This window comes from Nilaparvata lugens, chromosome X, assembly GCF_014356525.2.
Source record: "Nilaparvata lugens isolate BPH chromosome X, ASM1435652v1, whole genome shotgun sequence".
Lineage (NCBI taxonomy): Eukaryota > Metazoa > Arthropoda > Insecta > Hemiptera > Delphacidae > Nilaparvata > Nilaparvata lugens.
This window is the reverse complement of record NC_052518.1, coordinates 80991466-81012495: the sequence shown is the minus strand read 5'-3', so window position 1 is coordinate 81012495 and position 21030 is coordinate 80991466. Positions and strand designations below refer to the sequence as shown.

The 21030-nt window shown below is 36.7% G+C and overlaps 2 protein-coding genes across 6 annotated transcripts in view; both read left to right on the top strand.

The window, feature by feature from the left end:
- The window catches only part of LOC111045476, an 853815-nt gene that overhangs the window by 494789 nt on the left and 337996 nt on the right, over positions 1–21030 (top strand). The gene's annotated exons all lie outside the window — the stretch shown is intronic.
- LOC120354477 lies at positions 9182–12445 on the top strand. Its single transcript, XM_039441708.1, has 2 exons — positions 9182–10328; positions 11589–12445. Exons 1-2 carry the CDS (start codon positions 10275–10277, stop codon positions 12408–12410), a joined length of 876 nt encoding a protein of 291 aa, XP_039297642.1. The 5' UTR covers positions 9182–10274; the 3' UTR covers positions 12411–12445.

Genomic DNA, 21030 nt, shown 5'->3' with positions numbered 1-21030 from the left:
ATTGTTTTTACTTTGTTGTTCACATAATGTCTTCAATTCGTCTGATTTCTGATCAAACAACGACCTACTAACATACTTTACCTCAATGTCATCACTAATTGATTTAGACAATGTTTTCAATTGTGAATTGAAATACTGTTTTTGTTGTGCTATCTCCTTCAATATATCAGACATTGAATGCAATTTACTTTCAAACACTTTTTTAGTAATTAAATCAGACTGTAGTTTTTGGAATATACTAGTTGATATTGCAAGTAATTTGTTGTCTAAATATTTCCTATCTACTAAATCAGATGATTCAGTTTGCAATTTAGTGAATATATTTGTTGATATTTCAAGCAATTTACTGTCCAAGTATTCTTTGTTAACTAGCGGTGATGATTGATCAGACTGTAGTTTTTCGATTATACTAGTTGAAACTTCCTTTAATTTACTATCCAAGTATTCTCTGTTAACTAGTGGCGACAATGGATCAGACTGTAGTTTAGTGAATATATTTGATGATATTTCAAGCAATTTACTGTCCAAGTATTCTCTGTTAACTAGCGGTGACAATGGATCAGACTGAAGTTTATTGAATATATTCGATGATAATTCAAGTAGTTTACTGTCTAAATATTCTCTACTTGCTGCCACTAATGACGATGTTGCTTCTGCTGATGATTCACAACCACTGTTTAAAACTAATGGCGGCGGTGCTGTTGTATTAAACACATGATGTGTCCTACCAAATCGATCTATTGTACTACTCACAGCAGTGGCGCTACTGCCCGACATCTCTATCCTTGTCAAGTGTTAAACACATACTAACGACTAAAAGCAACATTGCCACCTAATATAATACCACTTTCTTTCAGTTCTTCAATAATAGAAGCTATTTCAACTGAATGTGATCTATTTCCCGCCTGCTGTGATGAAAGCAGAATATTTAATCTGTCTATCAGTTCATTTGGATTATCCGAGTAGACATACTGTCGACTAGTAGATTCATTTCTTATAAAACCCATACCACTAACAGCTGCTGCATCATCAATCCTAGATCTTTTTGTTTTCCTACTACTCGATGGAAATAAAGATTGAATAATTTGTGATTTATAGCCTGTATTTCTCTTTACATAACCGCGTCTATCTAAATGAGCAGCGGTAAGCTGCAATATATTACGATATTTTCTTAAATCACGTTCTGTGTACAGTTTCTGGTCAGGCTGTTTTTTAAATAGAAGTTCACACAAACCAACTGTTGAACGATACTTATTATTATTGTCGATAATTAAATAACCATTGGCAATACTAATATCCTTTACACCCATATAGTATTCATTTAGTTTACTATCATAACATATACCATAAGATATACAATTATTTAGTTTTTCATTATGAAATTCACGTATATACTCATCAATAAAATCCACTGTTATTGTTGTTTTATTCAAAGTATCACTTACATTAGATCTATTCAAACCCTCATCCACATCCATTTCCTTGCCCGCGTCTTTCTCCTCCTCCTCCTCCTCCTCCTCCTCCTCCTCCTCCTCCTCATCGTCCTCTGATTCTTCTTTAAGTCTGCTACTAGTGTGTGCATGTTGTACAAGTGTATCTTTCAATTGTTTTAGTGGATTGATAATTGGTTCTAATCATTTTTGTCTAATCGAATCATTTTCCCTAATCATACTAGTTAATGATCTATGTTTATTATAATTGACTTACGCAAACCTTTTATCCTGTCAATTACTTTACTAGTATGACGATGATGATGATCACGTTGCACTAGTCCTCGTCTTCGTCCACGTCCTCGCCCTCCTCTTTGTTTTTTTCTTTTTAATTTAATTTTACGCATATTGCTAGTAGTAGAACGATAATTAGTTCTTTCACCTACACTGGCTCAACAACAAATGATGAGAATTGACACATGTCAATTGGTGCTGCTGCTATACACACTTGGATCAATATACTTACCAAGACAATTACAATATTTACCAGCATCTGGTTTACACTCAGTGAAAATTGAAATAAAACTATGATTTCCGCTTTGCCATACATCTGAACATAGATTTCTGAATGCAACAAATGTCATATCAGTTCCAACAAAATCTCTAAATATTAATTTTAAATTGTGCATATCCATTTTAAAAATAATCAGCATATTTGCGTTGTCTCTGATATGATGTTTTGAAATTGCGCCATAGCTTTGAATTAAGTACACACAATCTATGCTTTTGTGTCTGCCCATTGTGAAAAAATTACGTATTTGCAGCACACATGTAACATTCAAATCGTCAAATATTATCAGTGAATGAGTGTCAATATCATTCGGTTGCGGTATACTTTCAATGTTGTCAGATTTATAGTAGTTTACACACTTGAGTTTTGAAAAAACAACATCCAATAATTTATACTTTTCCTGATACAAAGACTTACTGAACAAGTATAGGTTTTTGAATTTTAATCCATTTTTATCGAATATTAAATTCAGCAGTACATTTGTCTTTCCACAATTTGATGCACCACAAATTAGAATTCTAGCTGAACTTGGCAAAAACTCACCATGCTTTTTTCTATCTAGACAATTTTTGCCCACTTGTTTTGTATCTACAATTAGATTATCAAAGTTAACTATTGCTATTGACTCTTTTGCTGGCGTCATAATAATAACAACAACTAATCATTAACTCTTGCTGCGCGCTTGCTGTTTACACATGCGTGTCTACAGTTCAACTATGCTGTTAACATCGCTACATCTGATGTGTGTGTGTGTGTGTGTGTGTGTGTGCGTGTGTGTATACTACAAGCGGTTTATGAATGAAGAAAACACGCACATACAATGTTCACAGTTTATTAAAAATACTAGATACATACAAATTTAGCAGCAGCTAAAACAAGTGTGTTGACAATATCTTACAAAGTTGACAATACATAAAAAGTTGAAAATACATACAAAGTTGACAGCTGCATACATAAAAGGTGAAAATATACATACAAAGTTGACAGCTGCAGTAAGGTAAGTGGCGACGAATCTGAGACAGTGATAATACATACAAAGTTGACAGTGTTTTTTGCTAATATTATAAAAAATTGTAAATTATTACAAAGCGTGTGTTTTTCCCTTTCACATAATACAGTATAGCTGTTAGCACCAGCGTCACACGCATTAATTAAGATTAGCCATTGACATGCAATAATCTAAATTATAAATTAATATCTTTTCTTTCTTCTTATCATCATCTTCATCAACATCAGCTACATTAAAGTCTATTGATTTAATTTGCGAGTAAAGTATGTTTAGTTGCATAGGAAATTGAGCACAGATACAAGTATCTACTACATCAAATACGCTGCTTGCATTTTGAATTGCATCTTTTAAATTGTTATATGAGCATATACCTAAATGATACCTACTATCATCATCATCATCATCATCATCATCATCAACATTAACAACAACATCACTGTAAAATGTTTTTTTACATAAGCTAACTAGAAAGCATTTTTCAATATCAACACGTTTTACACACATCGCTTTAAGCGTGCACAAAAGATCAATTATTCTTTTAATAACACTACACGCATCGTTACCATTCAGCAAATAGAACAACAGTGGCGCATCCATTGCCATTGACATTATGTTTATATCATATCTGAAACAATATGCAAATAAATTTAATGATTTTTGCGTGTTGCACGCAGTTTCTTCTGTTTTACAGACAGAGTAATAATATCACTCTTATCTATCCAGCTAGTTTTATCAAAGCCTAACCATTTAACGAGATATTTATTGTTTGATTTTCGTATTATTCGTTCAACTAAATATGTATTTTGTTCGGACGGTGTTAAGTTTGTTTTCATCAATTGTTCACTATAAAATCTGCCTTGTATGATTTCATTGTTAAGATTGCGAATTACATAGGTTGGCGGTTGTGTGGGATAAACACCGTGAATTATAAACAGTTCTGGCGACCAATTTAATCTAAAACTTTTATCAAAAACCTGACGAAACTTACTTATTTGCACTACGTCGCCTAATGCAAACTTTGGTCGATAAACTGTACGCGGCGATTGCTTTGTCTTTTTCAACTGTAACATGATCAAATGCTTTTCATGACGTCATCTAACACTGGCTGGTGTCATGCCAATCGCTGAATGAATAGTGTTATTATATTGATAAACAATGTCCGGCAAAATGTTTAACCATTTTTGCATACCGCTAGCAGTTAGTCGTTCATACAAACATGATTTCAGTGTTCGGTTCAATCTTTCAACAAAAGCTGCCTTAATTTCAGAAAATACACTGTAATGATTAATGTTCAACCTATCGAATAGTTGTTTAACATCCTTATTGTAAAATTCACGACCTAAATCGCTTTGCACATTTTTTATACCTTTATTTAACACTAATATTCGCGCTAATTTTCGTTCAACTTCTTTTCCTGTTTTAGTTTTTAATGGTTCAGCAAAAGCATAACGTGAAAAACAATTAATTGCAATCAAAACATAACGATAGCCGTTGTTTGCTCTAGCAAATTCTGGCAATTCAATTAAATCAATTTGAATGAGGTCTTTTATTCCTTTTAATATATATTTACGTCTGTTGAATTTTCTTCGCGCTGGACGGTGTAATTCCTGAGCAATTTTCTGTTGCAAATCTGACATATTTGCGGTTTCGTTCTCCCCTACACGAATGTGGGTGCGCGCATGCTTGTGCATGCGTGCGTGATTGTTTTTGCTAGAGTTCAGTCACACCTGCAGCACTGCTCTGTTGTCTTCAACAGCGATCTTTCTTCGTCTTCTTCTTCTTCTTCTTCTTTAGATGGATGTTGTTTCTGCCACCTTCTTCTTCGTGTTCGACACTGAGCTGTGTCGGAGCGGTGCTTGTTGTATCTAATATGAACTGGTTTCACTAATAGCTTCTTGCTCCACTTTCCTCTCTCTCTCACTGCTGCGATCAGTCTGGTGTAACACCAGAGCCACTAGCCGTTCTGCTGCTATCAATATCTTCTCTTCTTCTCTCTTCTATTAAATAATGACCCCACGCTTTCGTATCTATACCGTTTAAATCAATGTATCTTTTTGTGTCAAATGGTGATAATGCAACTTTGGCACACAATATTTGATAAATATCATGTGAATAACTGCGTAATTGTGAAAAGCATTCACGTTGAACTAATCTATCTGTCAGACATTTCATGTACATATCATACCTTAGTTTATTGTTTATAATTGTTCTCGCTACGCCTTTAGCTGCGTGCTTACTAAATTTTTCATAAGAACTATCCTTAATACTACTACTACTACTATTTACTACTACTGCTGCTACTAGCACTACTGCTTAGTACATATTCAAAACTGTAAAGTTTTGCACGAAGACCGCAAAAAGCGGTAATAATGCCAGATTTTAATTCATCTTTAAATGTGCCAGGCACACCATGGTTCAATTGACTATAACAACAATGTGTGACAGGATAAGCACTTGTGTCAAAATGTTGAAGATTTTGTTTGATAACTGCATAGATATCGTCCGATTTGATATGATATAGCAACGAGTCTGTATCGCTCATGCATAATTTAACACAGCTTGGATCGAACATTTTCAAGAAAATGTTGTAGTGGAAATTGAACATTGTAAATTTACTCAAATCAAGAATTGAAAAACCAGCATAAATTGGTCGATCTAATTTTATTTCTGTTTTACACATTTGTACAGCGACAATGTCTTTGTCAAACACAATCCATCGTTTACAGCTTGGTTTTGCAATCAAACTTTCCAATTTTTTCTGACAAGTAATTAGCTTAAAATCTATTCTTTTCCTATTATTCTCCATCAATTTTCCGAACAGACTATTTGAAAGAAATTTAAAGAGGGTACGTTCAAATGAATTTTTTGCTTCCTTTCTCAGTTGCGCATTCAAATCAATAAACGGTTTAAGCCAGTATGACTGATGAAAAGCGATTACTCTATGTACAGCAGTCAATTTCATGCCCAAGCTTAAATAAAGTTTCAAATTTCTATAGTGGAGTACATATCATTTACGATTATAAAGGGTGGCTAAAAGACGTGATGACGCGGCGGCGGCGCCGGTGTTGGGATAAGGGCGGCGCGCGGCCGCTTCTCTGCGCAGAGCAACAGTGTTGTCTGTTTGATATGAAGAGAACAGGTTGTAAGGCGGCTGATCTTTTAATGGTGCCAGGGGAAAGCTGTTATGTAATTCGTGTAAATTAACTGGATAGGACAGGTCTGCTTCAACTATATAGCCAGTGTCGGCTTCATCGTGAATGCTTGTAAAATCGCCTAAAGCTGTAATTTCATCTTGTGATAAAAATCTGAAATTTGATTCAGGTAGCTTGTAGGCAATCATTGTATGTGCGTATAAGCTTGTACAATCAAGATAGAGCAAAAAACTATTTTCAATAGCTGGGTTATAATTTGCGCCCATATATTTATTGTTTGCGACTGCATGACGGTGGGGGATGACTGACAGACCACCGCGTAAACCAGATTCTATGAGCAAGTTCATATCAGCATTGCTAATTAATTCTAAACGTACTTTACTCAAATATAACATTGCATTCAACGAAAAATGTGGTAACGATACAAAGTGTGATACATCCAGTTTGTAAATTGCAAAAAATACAGTCCTAAAATTTTGAAAAATATCTGCCAGCAGTAAGCAATCTGACAAAAGGTAAAGATCATGATATTCACCCAATGAGTTTATGCTCGTAATCTTCTACTTGCAATGCTGTGTTACTAAGTGTACTTTAAAATGAGTCAATTGCTGGCAATTGCTGTTCTTCAAATTTTTCAGCATCTGTTATGTACTGATACGGGTACATGCCTTTACGTAGTAAAAGTTTTTGATGATTTTTATCGTTGAATATTTTACACATTACTTTGAAATTAGTATCAATGTTTTCTGTATCACTTGCAAGATTGGCAAAAAGTGACTGTAGACTTGAGCTTAAGAATTGATAGCTGTCAAGGAAACGTACTCGATCTACTGTAATTGTGAGGAATTTTTCCGATGAGTTTGCAATACAATCAATTTTCCCCTTTCGTCCTGCTAATGCCTTAACAATGAAATGACTATCATATCCGTGAAAATTATGAAAAAAAAACAGTTTAATAGTTTTGGTGCTTTTGCATTTAAATTACATGACTTGTGCGTTGCACCGAGAAAATTTCCTGTTGTATGAGAATGGTGCCTAATACGAATTTCGTTGGCTTTAAATTCATCGTTGCACAAAAAACATACTGTACTATTGTTAAAAGCTAATAATTGTTCTTCATTTAATTCAATCATGGGCACTTCTTGTTGCATATCAAAGGAACAGTTTCGACCTATGGCAATGATCTCATCAAGAAATTGCTCAATAATTTTCTCGCCAACACTTGTAGCTCTATAAACGCGTGGGCCGTAGAATATTTCACCTGATTCGTCTAAAATAATAAACGCATAGCCGCAAGCAACATGTTTTTGTGTTTTCCTTGTAAAGCTATTTCCTATATCAGTTCCGAGCAAATCATCATCATCATTTTCATCGTCGTCCTCACCGTTATTTGTTGGTACAATAAAACTTTCAAAATCGGCAAATGCAATGTACTTATTTTTTAGTGTGTACGAAAAATTTTTAAACTTTAACATTTCACCCTGTTTAGGTAGTACTGTTCTTTGTATTGCAAATGTTGAACACAAATCCATATGTTTTTCTAGATTGGTTTTTCCATCACAATTTGCTTGCCGGTTAGTTGTAAATTTGTTAAAACAATATGGACAAATGAACACTTGACCATTATGCAAAGACAAGTGATGACTCAGTAGCCGTGACAACCCGTTATACCCTTGACGCGTGTTTATCAGAACATAATGCCATTTTTTCGGTGTTGTATCATTTGACAATAGTAGAAGATTGATTTTATGTTCGCGTTGTCTGTAAATTGAACAACGGTACGGGAAAAACTTTTTTTTAGCAGCATCATAAGCAATCACTGTTATAGAAATGTTTAAATTTTGCACTTCAAATTTTTTAATGTCATGCACTGTAGTAGGAAACTTAATACCAGTCAAATTTAGATTATTTTCAAATTGCTTCAGATAGTCAACATTCATATTACAACGTCTGTAATGAAAATAGCTAAGTACACTCCATACAAAACATTTACTATCATTTGTGTTTTTTACATTTATAACGGCTCTTTTTGCTTTTATAAAATCAGGTGTTTCAATGTATGTACTATTTCCACCAGCTAAAGGATTGTAACGAGTAATATTCAAATCAAACGAAATGATTCTAACTACAGTCCAACCACTATCGTATCTAATAAACTTATCAAGCGTTGATTCAATTTTCTCTACACCACTAATAAATTGATCTTGCAAAATATCTAATTGTTCATCAAGATTAATTAACAATGACGTATAACTGTAAAACGATGCGTTTGTCATAGTTTCAACAATTTCTTCTTGCTGCGATTGATCGCCGCTATCAACATTTACTTTTTTCAATTGAACAGTTGTAACAAAATACCATTTAATATTTTTGTCAAAATTATCACTTTCTTCAACAATTAATTCAATTACTTTCGGCTTTAAAATTTGCAATAATGTTTGAACAACATCAATGAATATTTTTCTAAAAACAAATCTGTAGCGAACTGCACTCGAATTTATGCTAGTACGTCGTTCAATAGTATAATCCATAGTTTTTCGATTTTGCTAGTAGATGTAGTAGTAGTAGTAATAATAGGTAATAGGTTTTGCCGTCTTACCGCTTTGAAGAGGTTTGCTGCGGATCAATGTTTTCAACTTCGTTGTCGATGTTAGTAGCAGTAGCGTTCACGACTCTCGGTTGTGATGAGTTTGTCACGTCTAGCAGAATCAATGATGCTTCAGCTTGGTGTCCACTATTACGACTGGACTGTTGCAATGATGACTCCGCGCTCACTCCACCCACATCAATTTGCCGGCCTCTTCCTCTGCCCTGAGCGATGATGCGTTGATCGGCAAAATAAATGCCGTGGCCCCGACCTTTTCCACCACGTTTTGGCGTATCACACGCTGAGGAAAAGTGGACACGTTTTGCCGGCGGCGAATCGCTGCTGTCAACCACACACCATTCCTCATCCGCCATTTCCACCTCCACCTCCTTGTCGACCGCTATCGTCTCAACCAGGCTGAAAAAACAAACATATAGAATGAAATAATTGTATAGAATAAAATGACTGTGTGTGTGTGTGTGTGTGTGTGTGTGTGTGTGTGTGTGTGTGTGTGTGTGTGTGTGTGTGTGTGTGTGTGTGTGTGTGTGTGTGTGTGTGTGTGTGTGTGTGTGTGTGTGTGTGTGTGTGTGTGTGTGTGTGTGTGTATACATTTATTTGCAAACGCACATTATTGAATGATCATAAATCTGTTTACAGATAGTATATTTTCCAGTTTACTTCAAGCACAATTATTACCTCCTCAGCCGCCATTATACATATTTGTTTGCAGTTGTTAGAGCAAGACAATTGTTTTCAAAATAGAAATTAAAGTAGTCAAATTGTTTACTGCCACCGCCGCCGCCACCGCTTTTTCAGTTTGATTGTTAGAGTATAACATTTTAATCATATTTGTTTTCCAATCATTACTGCCAATGAAAACGTGACAATGTTTTCACCGCCAATCATTATTGACAATGAAAACACTCACAAAACTTGTTGCTACTTTTTTACAGTTTGTAAATTAATTTCAAAAAATATTTCATTATACTTATGTGTTGATTGTTGGCGTTGCGGCTTCTTCGCTTGTTGCTGCAGCTGCTGCTTTATCGGATTGTTGGTTGTCCATTTGCACTGTGCATGAAACGTCACACTATAATCGAATGCAAGCAATATCATGTCGCTCGATGCTTTTATAATTTTGAGCCGCTCGGTACCATCAACTGTCAGTTTGTTATCACGCAGAACATGTGGGGGTTGCAATAATTATATAAGTATGCATGTGCACTGCACAATGAATAAATTAATATCTTTCACTCAGCTAACATTGGCAGATGTTAAGTCCGTTACAGAGACGCAAGGTGCACACATTTTGCCCGTTAATTGTCCTTAAGAAATTTGCAAACGATATTTTTCCTTATCAGTGTTCCGGACATCTGTACTAAATTTCGCATACAACATATGCACAAAACAGATATACTTTCTTTGAACTTCTTACCATCTATATTCATCAAGTTGATAATATATAATGACGAAAAACTGCGTCCTTCTGTTAGTATCAGTTTGAAACTCCTACAACACTACGTCGATGTCAGCAGATCAAACCTCGCCTATGGCAGCACCAATCAACAGCGAAACCAATGTAAGTTTATTATTATTTTTCCATTTACTCATCTAGCAAACTGACTTGAAATACATTCTTCTAATCCAACAGTAGTTTTCTGTTTGTTGACAGTTTTCTTCTCATACAAATTTAGCAAACTAAAAATAATGTTATCAGTCTTTTTCAACTGAATACTTCTATCATACAAATAAAGTTCTTCTAATGTCCCCTAAAACTGTTTACCCAAATCTACTTATAGGAGGGTGTCTTTGTTGTTCTTCACACGTACAAACTAATCTACTGCTAATTAAAACACTGTCATCCCCTTTGCGCAATCAGTCTTTTTCAACTAATCTGAATACTTCTATCATACAAATAAAGTTCTTCTAATGTCCCCTAAAACTGATTACCCAAATAACACTCTAGGTGGTTGTCTTTGTTGTTCTTCACACATTGAATGTACAAACTAATCTACTGCTAATTAAAACATCCCCTTTGCGCAAACTAAACTGGAATACTTATCACACACTGTACAACTGCTAATAGGTTATGTCTTTATCATCATCTTCTTCTTCTTCTTCTTCTTCTTCTTCTTCTTCTTCTGCTTCTGCTTCACACACTTGACTTTTTTTAACAAAATCGCAATTTGACGATGATTGAATGTGTAAATCCCTCAATTGGTATTTATTGATCGATGTGTCTGCCCACATATGACAACCACTGCAAATAAGACCAAATCCATTCGAATTTGAAAAATCAATACCATAATAAAATCCGTCACTTGCTAGCTGTTTGAAATTTTTCGGCAAACATTCCATTTTCATAAATGAATTTTCACGTTCGTATTGTTCATTGTAGTCTGGTTTTTTCTGAAAAGTTGACGTTGTACGAATATTACCAACAAGATAATTGTTTATGAAGCCGCACTTCGGTGACCATTTTTTATGTTCAAAAATAGCATAATCACTCACTTCCCAATTTTCCAAAACTACATTGCAAAAAACACATTTTGTTCTATCGAAAACTTTTAAAAAGTAGAACCCGGCCTCTGCTAAATGATTCGGTTTTGGATATTGATGCGGCCAAATAGTTTTATTACCTTCAAAAAATGAGTCAAGCCTATCGATTTCTTTAAAGTAATTTACCGCTTTCTTCTCATCACTATCGTTGTTGTTGTTGATGATGTCACTGTTGTTGGAACAATGAATGCAACGCTTTCTTGCTCGCGGCAACATTTTCAAACAGCAACTGAAAAATAAAAAATAATATATTTTTGCTAAACTTAATTTTTTTCTACAGGAAATTTACACTAACGAGTTGTGGTCCGAGGACGGGGCAATGGCTATGCTGGAGGCTGAACTATTGCGAAGCGACGCCGCACCCGCCGACGCTGGCGTCGAACTGTTTGATGAAGATGATTCATTATTGGATCTATTGACCAGAGCTGAGAACCAACTAAAGGAACAAAAGCTCTGGCAGTTTCCTCTTCATCAAACAGTTCGGTGCCAGCAACAGGTTTCCAGCCTCGATCACCCTCCCCCTTCATCGCCGCATTGCCAGCAGCTTGTGGTATACACGCCACCACCACCCGCCACCCGAGCTGCTGCTGCCCGGATCCCCCCCGCCCCCACCGTCACAACAAGAATCCCCCCCGCCTTCACCATCACATCACACCAACAAGGATGTCCCCCCACCGCCGCCGCCTCTACCTCCGCCTCCACCACTCATCCTTATAGACGTCCACGCGCAATCTTAGGATCTAACTCTATGCGGCATGAATTTGATTTCGATGGACTGATAAGGTTTTCAGATCCATCCCGACGTCGTACAATTGCGTTAAAACATTTATCCAATGCATTTCAGTATCCTGTTTTAGGTGCGCGTGTTGTGCACTCCTACAACAAGGATGCTGTTATCATTAGGGTAGCAAATGTAGGACGTCGGGGCAACGAAGATGCCAAAATTGAAACTTTCATGCCGCATAGATTTACTACTAAGATTATGCGTGCGAATGTGCAGTCGTTTAATTCAGGTTGCCACAATTTAATAATGCAAGTTGTTCACAGCGAAGGTCGTTCCTCTGATATAAGGCTGAATCGACGGTCGCGGCAGCGGCCGTAGATTCAGCTGATCAGAGGAACATTTTTAAATTAATAATATTTCAAATTTAATTTTTTTTTTTTTTTTTTCAAATTGTGGCAATTTGAATTAAAGGATTAGGTTTCTTTTTCTTATAAATTTATAATTAATTTCTCTTTCTTATAATAAATTATATATGTTGATTATTGCACTTCATTTAACTTACCTTGTGTGTGTGTGTGTGATCAACAACTGTGCACAACTGATGTACAATCATTGTTCCACATGACTATTCATAGTCAAAGGTTAATGACTTCACACAGACATGTTCAGACATGTCTGGTCATGCATAGCTGCACACACGCGTCATACATGAATGCATTCAGTTGCATGTCACTGCAAACTTAGTTTGCCAGCAGACACGATGGGAGTCAAGTCAATAGGACAAGAAATGAAAATAATCATAGTATTTGTTACATTCATAATATACACAATTAGTATGATATTACTCTTATACTATACTCTGAGTACTTGTACATTGCACAATATTAGAGTTGAAAATGTGTTAAATTTTTCATCATTGAACCAATCTGTAAAAGACAGCAGCAGCAGCAGTACTGCCAATTTAAGCGTGAAAGCTTATAATAAAGCACATATATTATCTTATATAAGACTATATGTTAAATCTCAAATGAATTATAAAACATCGAAATTATTTGATGATGGACTAGACAAATGGTATGCTTATATGAATGATCAACGTAAGGTTATTTGTAATTTTTTCAACAATTATACAGCATTGAACAGTTGTATAAACATAAACCCATCGTCTGGTGATAGTATTTCGAATTTTCTACTAATAACAACATTACAACTTTGTAATATTTTTGATAGCGAGCCGGAGCCGACAACGGTTAGGTCTTAAGGGGATTAACTAATTTCTATTTAGTCAGGTTTCAACATTGCTATTGAAAGGATGGTAGCAAAAAAGTCTTGCCTTCGTCGTCGTTGACGAGTGCGATGTAAAATTGGCACTGGTATTTTATCGAAACTTAGCGGATTTGCATCAACCGCCCTTAATAAAATTGTCGATACATTACCTATGGAGTTGCATATCCCCTCCTACCGCTTTTGTGGACCCGGCACCAAATTAGATAAAAGATTAAGAAGGGGGGACAAAGGAATAAATAGTCTGGATGAAGCATGTAAAGAGCATGATATAGCGTATGCGCAGCATAGTGATAATTCGTCGCGAAATGTGGCTGATCGTCGTTTGGCTGATAAAGCATGGTCTGTTTTTAAAAATCCAAACACAGGTTTAACTGAAAAAGCAGCCGCATACTTATTTACAAATTTGATCAAAGCTAAAGCTGCCTTTGGTGGGGGTAGAGTACAACGGAGGCGGCGGCGGCGGAAAAATAGAAGAGAAGGTTGGAAAAATAATTCATCACTACAAGAACAAAGAATTGCACATTTACGACAAAAAGCAATTAAACATTTAAGTAAGCACATAGCTGGTCAAGGTTTTTATTTAAGACCATATGCACCCTTGTATAAAGGCGGTAGAATCATTGAATCACCTTCACAAAGAAGAAGGACAACGAAGAAGAGGACGAGGAGGAGAAGAGCACCAAAGAAAGTGAGAAAATGAAGATTAATATACAAGGACCACTGTCAAATTATGATCTACTAGATTGGGCTGCTATTTTAGATATTAAATTGTATGGTATTTATATGATTGATACATTGCCAAAAAGAATTAATTTAAATGAAAAATCGATCATAAATTTAGACTCGATCATGAACAGTGGAACACACTGGGTGGCTTACAAAAAACATGCACAAAAAGTATATTATTTTGATCCAATTGGTAATTTACAGCCACCCATACAATTGATAAACTATTTCAAACAACAACCAAATGTTGAAATTTATTTCAATTATGATCAATTACAAACACTAAATAGTAATGTATGTGGTCATTTTTGTCTTTTATTTCTTGCAGATGCGTTATAGCAGACAGTTCACTTGTAGATGTGTATGAAAGAAGGTGGTAAAACAGTAGTAGTACACAATGGTTGTAATAACATTATCATCTAAAGACAGTAGCAGCAGCAGCAGTTGTTTAATTGAAGTACTTCCCACTGTACTAGAGCTAGACGCACGCTATCAATATGAAATTGGATTGATTAATTTATGGACATACAATAGTGTACCGAATATAATTAAAAATGTCAACTCATCTTTTAAGTATGGTGATAGCTTGATTGATTTGGATACAGGCTCCTACAAAATTGATCATATAATAAATGAAATAAAGAGAAAATTGAACGTTGATAGTTCAAATCTAATCATACAAGGAAATAATACGACAATGCTATGTGAATTGAAAGCGGATAAAGATTTTGATTTAACAATGAACACATCACTAGCCGATATACTCGGTTTTGATAGAGAAATTCTTGTAGCAAATAAATGGCATTATTCTAAACGTTTAGTATCCATTACAAATATAACATCGCTCCAGGTTACTTGTAATATTGCATGCGGCAGTTATCGAAATGGGCAAGAGGTTCATACAATTTTTGAATTTCTACCAAAGGTTGCACCTGGTTTTCTGATAAATGAATCACCATCGCCAATTATTTACTTCCCATTAAACACACACAGAATTCAATCTATTGTAATTCAAGTAGTTGATCAGAATGGTAAACTAGTTGATTTCCGCGGCGATAGTATAACAATAAGAGTACACATTAGAAAGAAGGAATAGAGAGAGAGAGTGAGGCGGCGGTGGATCAAGCATGTGTTAGAATGATGTGAGCATTAGTCACGCAAACAACACAAGCGAGAGAGCGCGAGCAAGAAGGAATCGCGCTACAGAATGGGTTTTGTTGTTGTTCTGCACAAAGCTCAGGCTAGAGCTACCAGTGGACTGTAATTTACTATTCAATTTATCAAATAGAAACGAGTATACTGTACTGCAGGCTCCGTATACTGTACTATATTTCGAACGAAGCTCAAACTGGATTCTTTATAAATTCAAAACTGATGCAAATTAATTCAATTTAACACTATTTACGATGTTATATTTATAATCCACACACACAACACTTAAACAATCAATTACTAGAAATTTCCTATGGAAATTACATTACAAATTACAAACTCGGTCTTCACAACAAGACAACGAGACAAGACAAAACTAACAAGCACGACTACTGGTCGACTGGCAAGGATGACAAGGCAAACAGCTGGATGAATCGACACTAGCGCACAAGCCTGTTACGGGCAGAACTGTAGTCTGGGATTGGTGCTACAATTCAAAAAATGCTCTGGCCAGACCATACCCCCGCCTCTGAAAAACTATTTTTCAGCCAAGTTACAAAACTGAAAAAAAAAACCACAGAAAGGAAAAAATCCAGACATGACAAAAAAAAAAACACCAACATGAAAAAACAACACAAAAGAAAAAAATGCAACAATCACAACAACTATTAAGTTGGGAGTGGATATAATTTTTTACTAGGTCGAATACGGAAACAACGATTACACTTAAATACACAAATACGAATAATAGAGCGAGCAGACAGTATCCAGAATTTCTGTCTGATCAAGGACAACAATAATGAAGGTCCAGCGTGACAGTTCTTCTTGTGATGATAATCAATCAACATCGATACGAAAGCGTCGGATTTTGGTAGGATCATCTGATGACAAGTCTCAAATTCCAGTCCAGCATGAGACAAACGACCGCCGACGCGAATCACACCTTTATCAATGAATGGAGACAGGCGACGAAGGCGCATAGAACAATCTTCTCCCTTCTCCAATTGCACAAATTCAGATGAAAAATGTATCTTCTGCACCACTTTACATAGATACCTCTCAGCAACATCGAAATCTGATTCCTCTGATTGGGGTAAGATTCGTAAGAATTTGAGAACAAGAATTACAATTCTCAAAAGATGACCATAATCCGAACAACGACCAATCAATGTATATACTGCATTGCTGTTACAATCAGGAGATTTTGTGACTGTCAACACTGACGGTTTTTTCGCCTCTGGTGGATCCACGATCTCTTCCATTTGAGTTCGGACGGGCCAATCGCATTCGTCCTCTGCTAACCATGATGGACCTGAGAGCCACAACGGAAAGTTCACAAGCTCAACTGGTGATAAACCTCTAGACAAACAGTCAGCGAGATTTTCAATTCCAGCAACATGCATCCACTCCTGTATACAAGAATCCTGTATTTTTGCGACGCGATTACCAACAAAAGTTTGCCATTTTGCGGATGGAGCATTAATCCAACACAAGGTGACTGTCGAATCAGAGAGTGCGACAATACAAGACACATGACAACGTTCACTAATAATAGTGACTACTGAATTCATGAGTTCTGCCAACAAGAGTGCCGCACACAACTCCAAACGAGGTATTGAAACAACTTTAGATGGTGCTACCTTGGACTTGGAACACAATAATACAACTCTTGACTCCTCGCTCTCCTTCTGCGACTTCACATAGATAACTGCACCATAACCCGACAATAATGCGTCACAAAAACCAATCAAACTGATGTGAGAATCCTGAAACAAACCAACGTGACGTGGAACAGCAAATTTTAATAATAGAGGCAACTCTTTCTGACAATTCTCCCAAAGAGTGCATATAGACTCAGGCGGCTTCTCGTCCCAATCCACTCCTAATTTCCACGGTTTCTGGACAAGATATTTTAGAAATAACGTAAACAGTGACAAGAGACCAAGTGGATCATAGATACGAGCCATCACTGACAGAATAGAATGCTTAGTAGCGACGACCTCACCACACTTGACGGAAAACTGAAACAGATCAGTACTAGGTTGCCAATTCAATCCCAAGATAGCCAAGGAGTTGTCTGCTTCGAAATCCTTGTACGAAAACGATTTCTCTTCCTCCGAGAATTTCTCCAGCATTGATGGTGAATTTGATGTCCACTTTGTGAGCGAGAAACCTCCTCCCTCAAACAGCTGCTTGGACTGATGATACAGCTCCGCGGCCTCTGACTCTGTGGCGACAGATGTGACTAAGTTGTCCATGAACTTGGTATTCTCGCCTTGGCTGCTGGAAAACGATTTCCATCCTCCTCTACAAGCTGGTGGATGGTGCGAAGTGCCAAATATGGAGAGCTTGAAACACCAAAAACAACACAATTGAGCTGATAAATTTCGATCGGATCCTCCGGCGAAAATCTCCACAATACACGCTGATAACGTCGGCAGGAATCCTCCACTAATATCTGTCGATACATTTGTTTAATGTCGGCAGTTAGTGCGATTGGGAACAAACGAAAATTGACTAACAAAACAAAAATGTCAGTCTGCAATTTGGGACCAGCATGAAGAACCTGGTTCAATGACTAACCCGATGATGTTCTGGAACCAGCATCAAATACAATTCGGATGGGCGTGGTAGTGCTGCTTGCTTTCACGATGGCGTGATGCGGTATGTAGTAACCACCTCGGTCTGTCTGATCTGCTACAAACGACATGTGACCCTGACGTAGGTAATCAATCAATATTTCATGATATGAAATACGAGTATTGCTGTCATGCTCTAGTCGTCTCTCCAAACTCAGTAGTCGGCGTTCGGCGACAGCATACGAATCTCCCAAGCTGCTGGGTGGCTCCGCAAATGACAAGGCAACAACAAAATGACCAGAATTCACACGATGTACAGACTTCCGAAAATTTACCTCACACTCCAACTCGTCCGGTTTCAGTTGACAGCTTGGTGTAGGGCACGATTCCAACTCCCAAAAACGTTCCACAAAACTATCCAACGATGGACTACTAATGAATGGACTACAGATGGCTGTAAAACAATTCGACACATTTTTTGTTGAAGTGAGAATCGGCGCTCTCCCCATCAGAATGTGACCAAAGACACTATTAACAGTCATCAATTCGTACGATTCACCTATACTAGGACTCCAACGTAGCAAGTGAGGAATTAACTCTGCACCAATGATGCCATCTATTCTACTAGGAAGGTAGAATTTGTCGTCAGCCAGTGTGAGATTTTCCAGATGATGAAGTTTGGATCTGTCGATTTCACAAGAAGGCAACTTGTCGATGATTCTATCTACCACTGTGGCATCCATCGAAAACTTGACGGTAGGATCCAACTTCGACTGAATCGACACACAAGTACGACCTCGAACTTCACTAGTACCACCACCGAATCCACGAACAACGGTTTTCATGGGCTGGAATGGTAGTCTCAAACGCCGACACAATTTGGCTGTAACAAAATGACACTGACTCCCGGTGTCAATCAAGAAACGAACATCACAAAGCTGACCATTACAATCTCGAATATGTGCAGTGACGGTCGACAACACAACGGTCGAATTTTCTACATCATTGGATGTAGAACAACAACTAATAGGTGATGTGCCACCTGCCTTGGAGTTCGACGAGGACGCAACACCTTCATTGGAACTTGATCTGGAAAAGTGCAATAAAGAATGATGAGATTCTCGACATTGAGCACACTGAGTTTTACTACGACAATTTTTACTCAAATGATCCACATCAAGACAACGAAAACAACAAAACTTTCCTTTAATCAAACAATAACGATCCCAAGGAGTCATTTTCAAGAAACTAGCACAATCTACTAACCGATGACCCGGTTTTGAGCACTTCAGACAATTGGGATTTTTACTAGATGCATCGTTAGATGAATCATTGGATTGAACCACAAACACCTTTGATTTATTATCCTTTTTGTGCCTCATATTAAACGATTCAGTCTGTTTCTCATCAGAAGGAAGAGTCTTAATTTGCTTTTCAATGAATTTGACATAATCAGCATAAGTTGGCATAGCCTTGTCACGTACGGCTGATTCAAAATTTCTACGAGAGCTTGGATCCAGCAATCTCAAGCCATGATAAAGGAATATCGAGTCTGACAAATCAGTGAGTTGCAATCTCTTCACTGCATTGATGGAACTGCAAAACCCATCCAAAATCGCAATACAACCTGCCTTTGATTCTGATTTTATTGGACGAAATTCAAAAATTTGTTTGAAATAGGCATCGACTTGCGCTTGTGGATCGTTATAGCGGGTCAATAATGCCTGCCAAATTATTAGATAATTATTAGCCAATGGTGGCAAATGACGACAAATATTTGCTGCTTGTCCAGTAAGTCTACTTACAAGATATTGGACCTTCTGCTGATCGTTCAAACTCTTGTTGTCATGTACCAATGCCTTAAATAATTCATAAAACACCGACCATTGAGTCTGGTTCCCATCAAATTTTGGAAGGTCGATTTTGGGCAGTACTGACTCGGACACGACCGGCTGTGCACTAGCTGCTGCAGCTGCCGAAGATTGAGCAATAGCATCAGTCGCCTCTCTCTGTTTGAGAGTGTTAGCCGCTTCTTCAATATACTGAAACAGATCTAGATGTGAGTCGTTGAATGCTACAACATAGTCTTTATTCAACTCAAGTTCCAACTCATTAACCACTAATTCTGTCTTTTCAAAATCCGAAATGGTCTGAGACACCCGAGGATACAACACTAAAAATTGCTCAGCAACTTTTGGATCAGAGACATTTTTAGACAGTTCATAAATTCTTTGCAATCGGGCATACAATTGTTCCAGTTTAGCGCGATGCACAATGATTTGTTTCTGTAATTTTTCCTCCATCCTGAACTCATACACAAAACAATTCAGCCCTGACAATACAAACAACAGACAAAAAAAACAAGAATGAGTTCAAAACTAAATGGAAGGAAAAATCACGACTAGTAAGTTATCAAAGTTAAACTTCGATTATCAATTCACAAGACAAGTTACTGCTGAAGACAAAACTATATGATTAGATAATGTTCTTCCAACAACTCACAAACAAACGATAACTTGTTGAATTGAACAAACAAAATCATGCTGTGATTAACCTTCACTAACATGTACAATACAAAATGGACAATACAAAATCCAACAAACAAATTCCTGAGAAAAGAGCACAATGAGCCTAGTTTCAGGAAAATTACAATTTTAACTGAAATAAATTTAATTTCAGAAAAATACAAATTGACAAGAAACCTTGCTCTAGAACAAGGCTACAACAAACTAAAGTTGTGCATAGATCAGACAATTCTGAACATGCCAACATTGGACAATATGAAATTGCTTAAATCTAATGTGTGTGAATTAATCAACAAATTACAAATTTAAATTCATCACGGTTCGGAGGCCAGAAATGTTCTGAACAAAGCTCAGGCTAGAGCTACCAGTGGACTGTAATTTACTATTCAATTTATCAAATAGAAACGAGGAAAAAATTTAATCTTCAATTTGAGCCAGGTTATTGGTACAGTCAAACTCTGCATTAATGAACAATAAAAAGAGCAAAAACTCACCAGATATAATCCAATTTTGTCTACTTGCCCTTCGAAGCCTTTATTAGGTGTTTTGGTCAGATTCAGGGGTGGAAAGAAATCTGGGAAAAAGATAGGTTTTCGCTTCCAGGCTGGTTTTCCGTGTTCAACTTGCAGGCTCCGTATACTGTACTATATTTCGAACGAAGCTCAAACTGGATTCTTTATAAATTCAAAACTGATGCAAATTAATTCAATTTAACACTATTTACGATGT

What these genes read in the sequence shown, in the direction of transcription:
- LOC120354477 (XM_039441708.1), top strand. Translation starts at nt 10,275, where the DNA reads ATGTCAGCAGATCAAACCTCGCCTATGGCAGCACCAATCAACAGCGAA. An exon ending in CAATCAACAGCGAAACCAAT is followed by an intron (nt 10,329 to 11,588) that starts GTAAGTTTATTA and finishes TTTTTTCTACAG; the next exon opens with GAAATTTACACTAACGAGTT.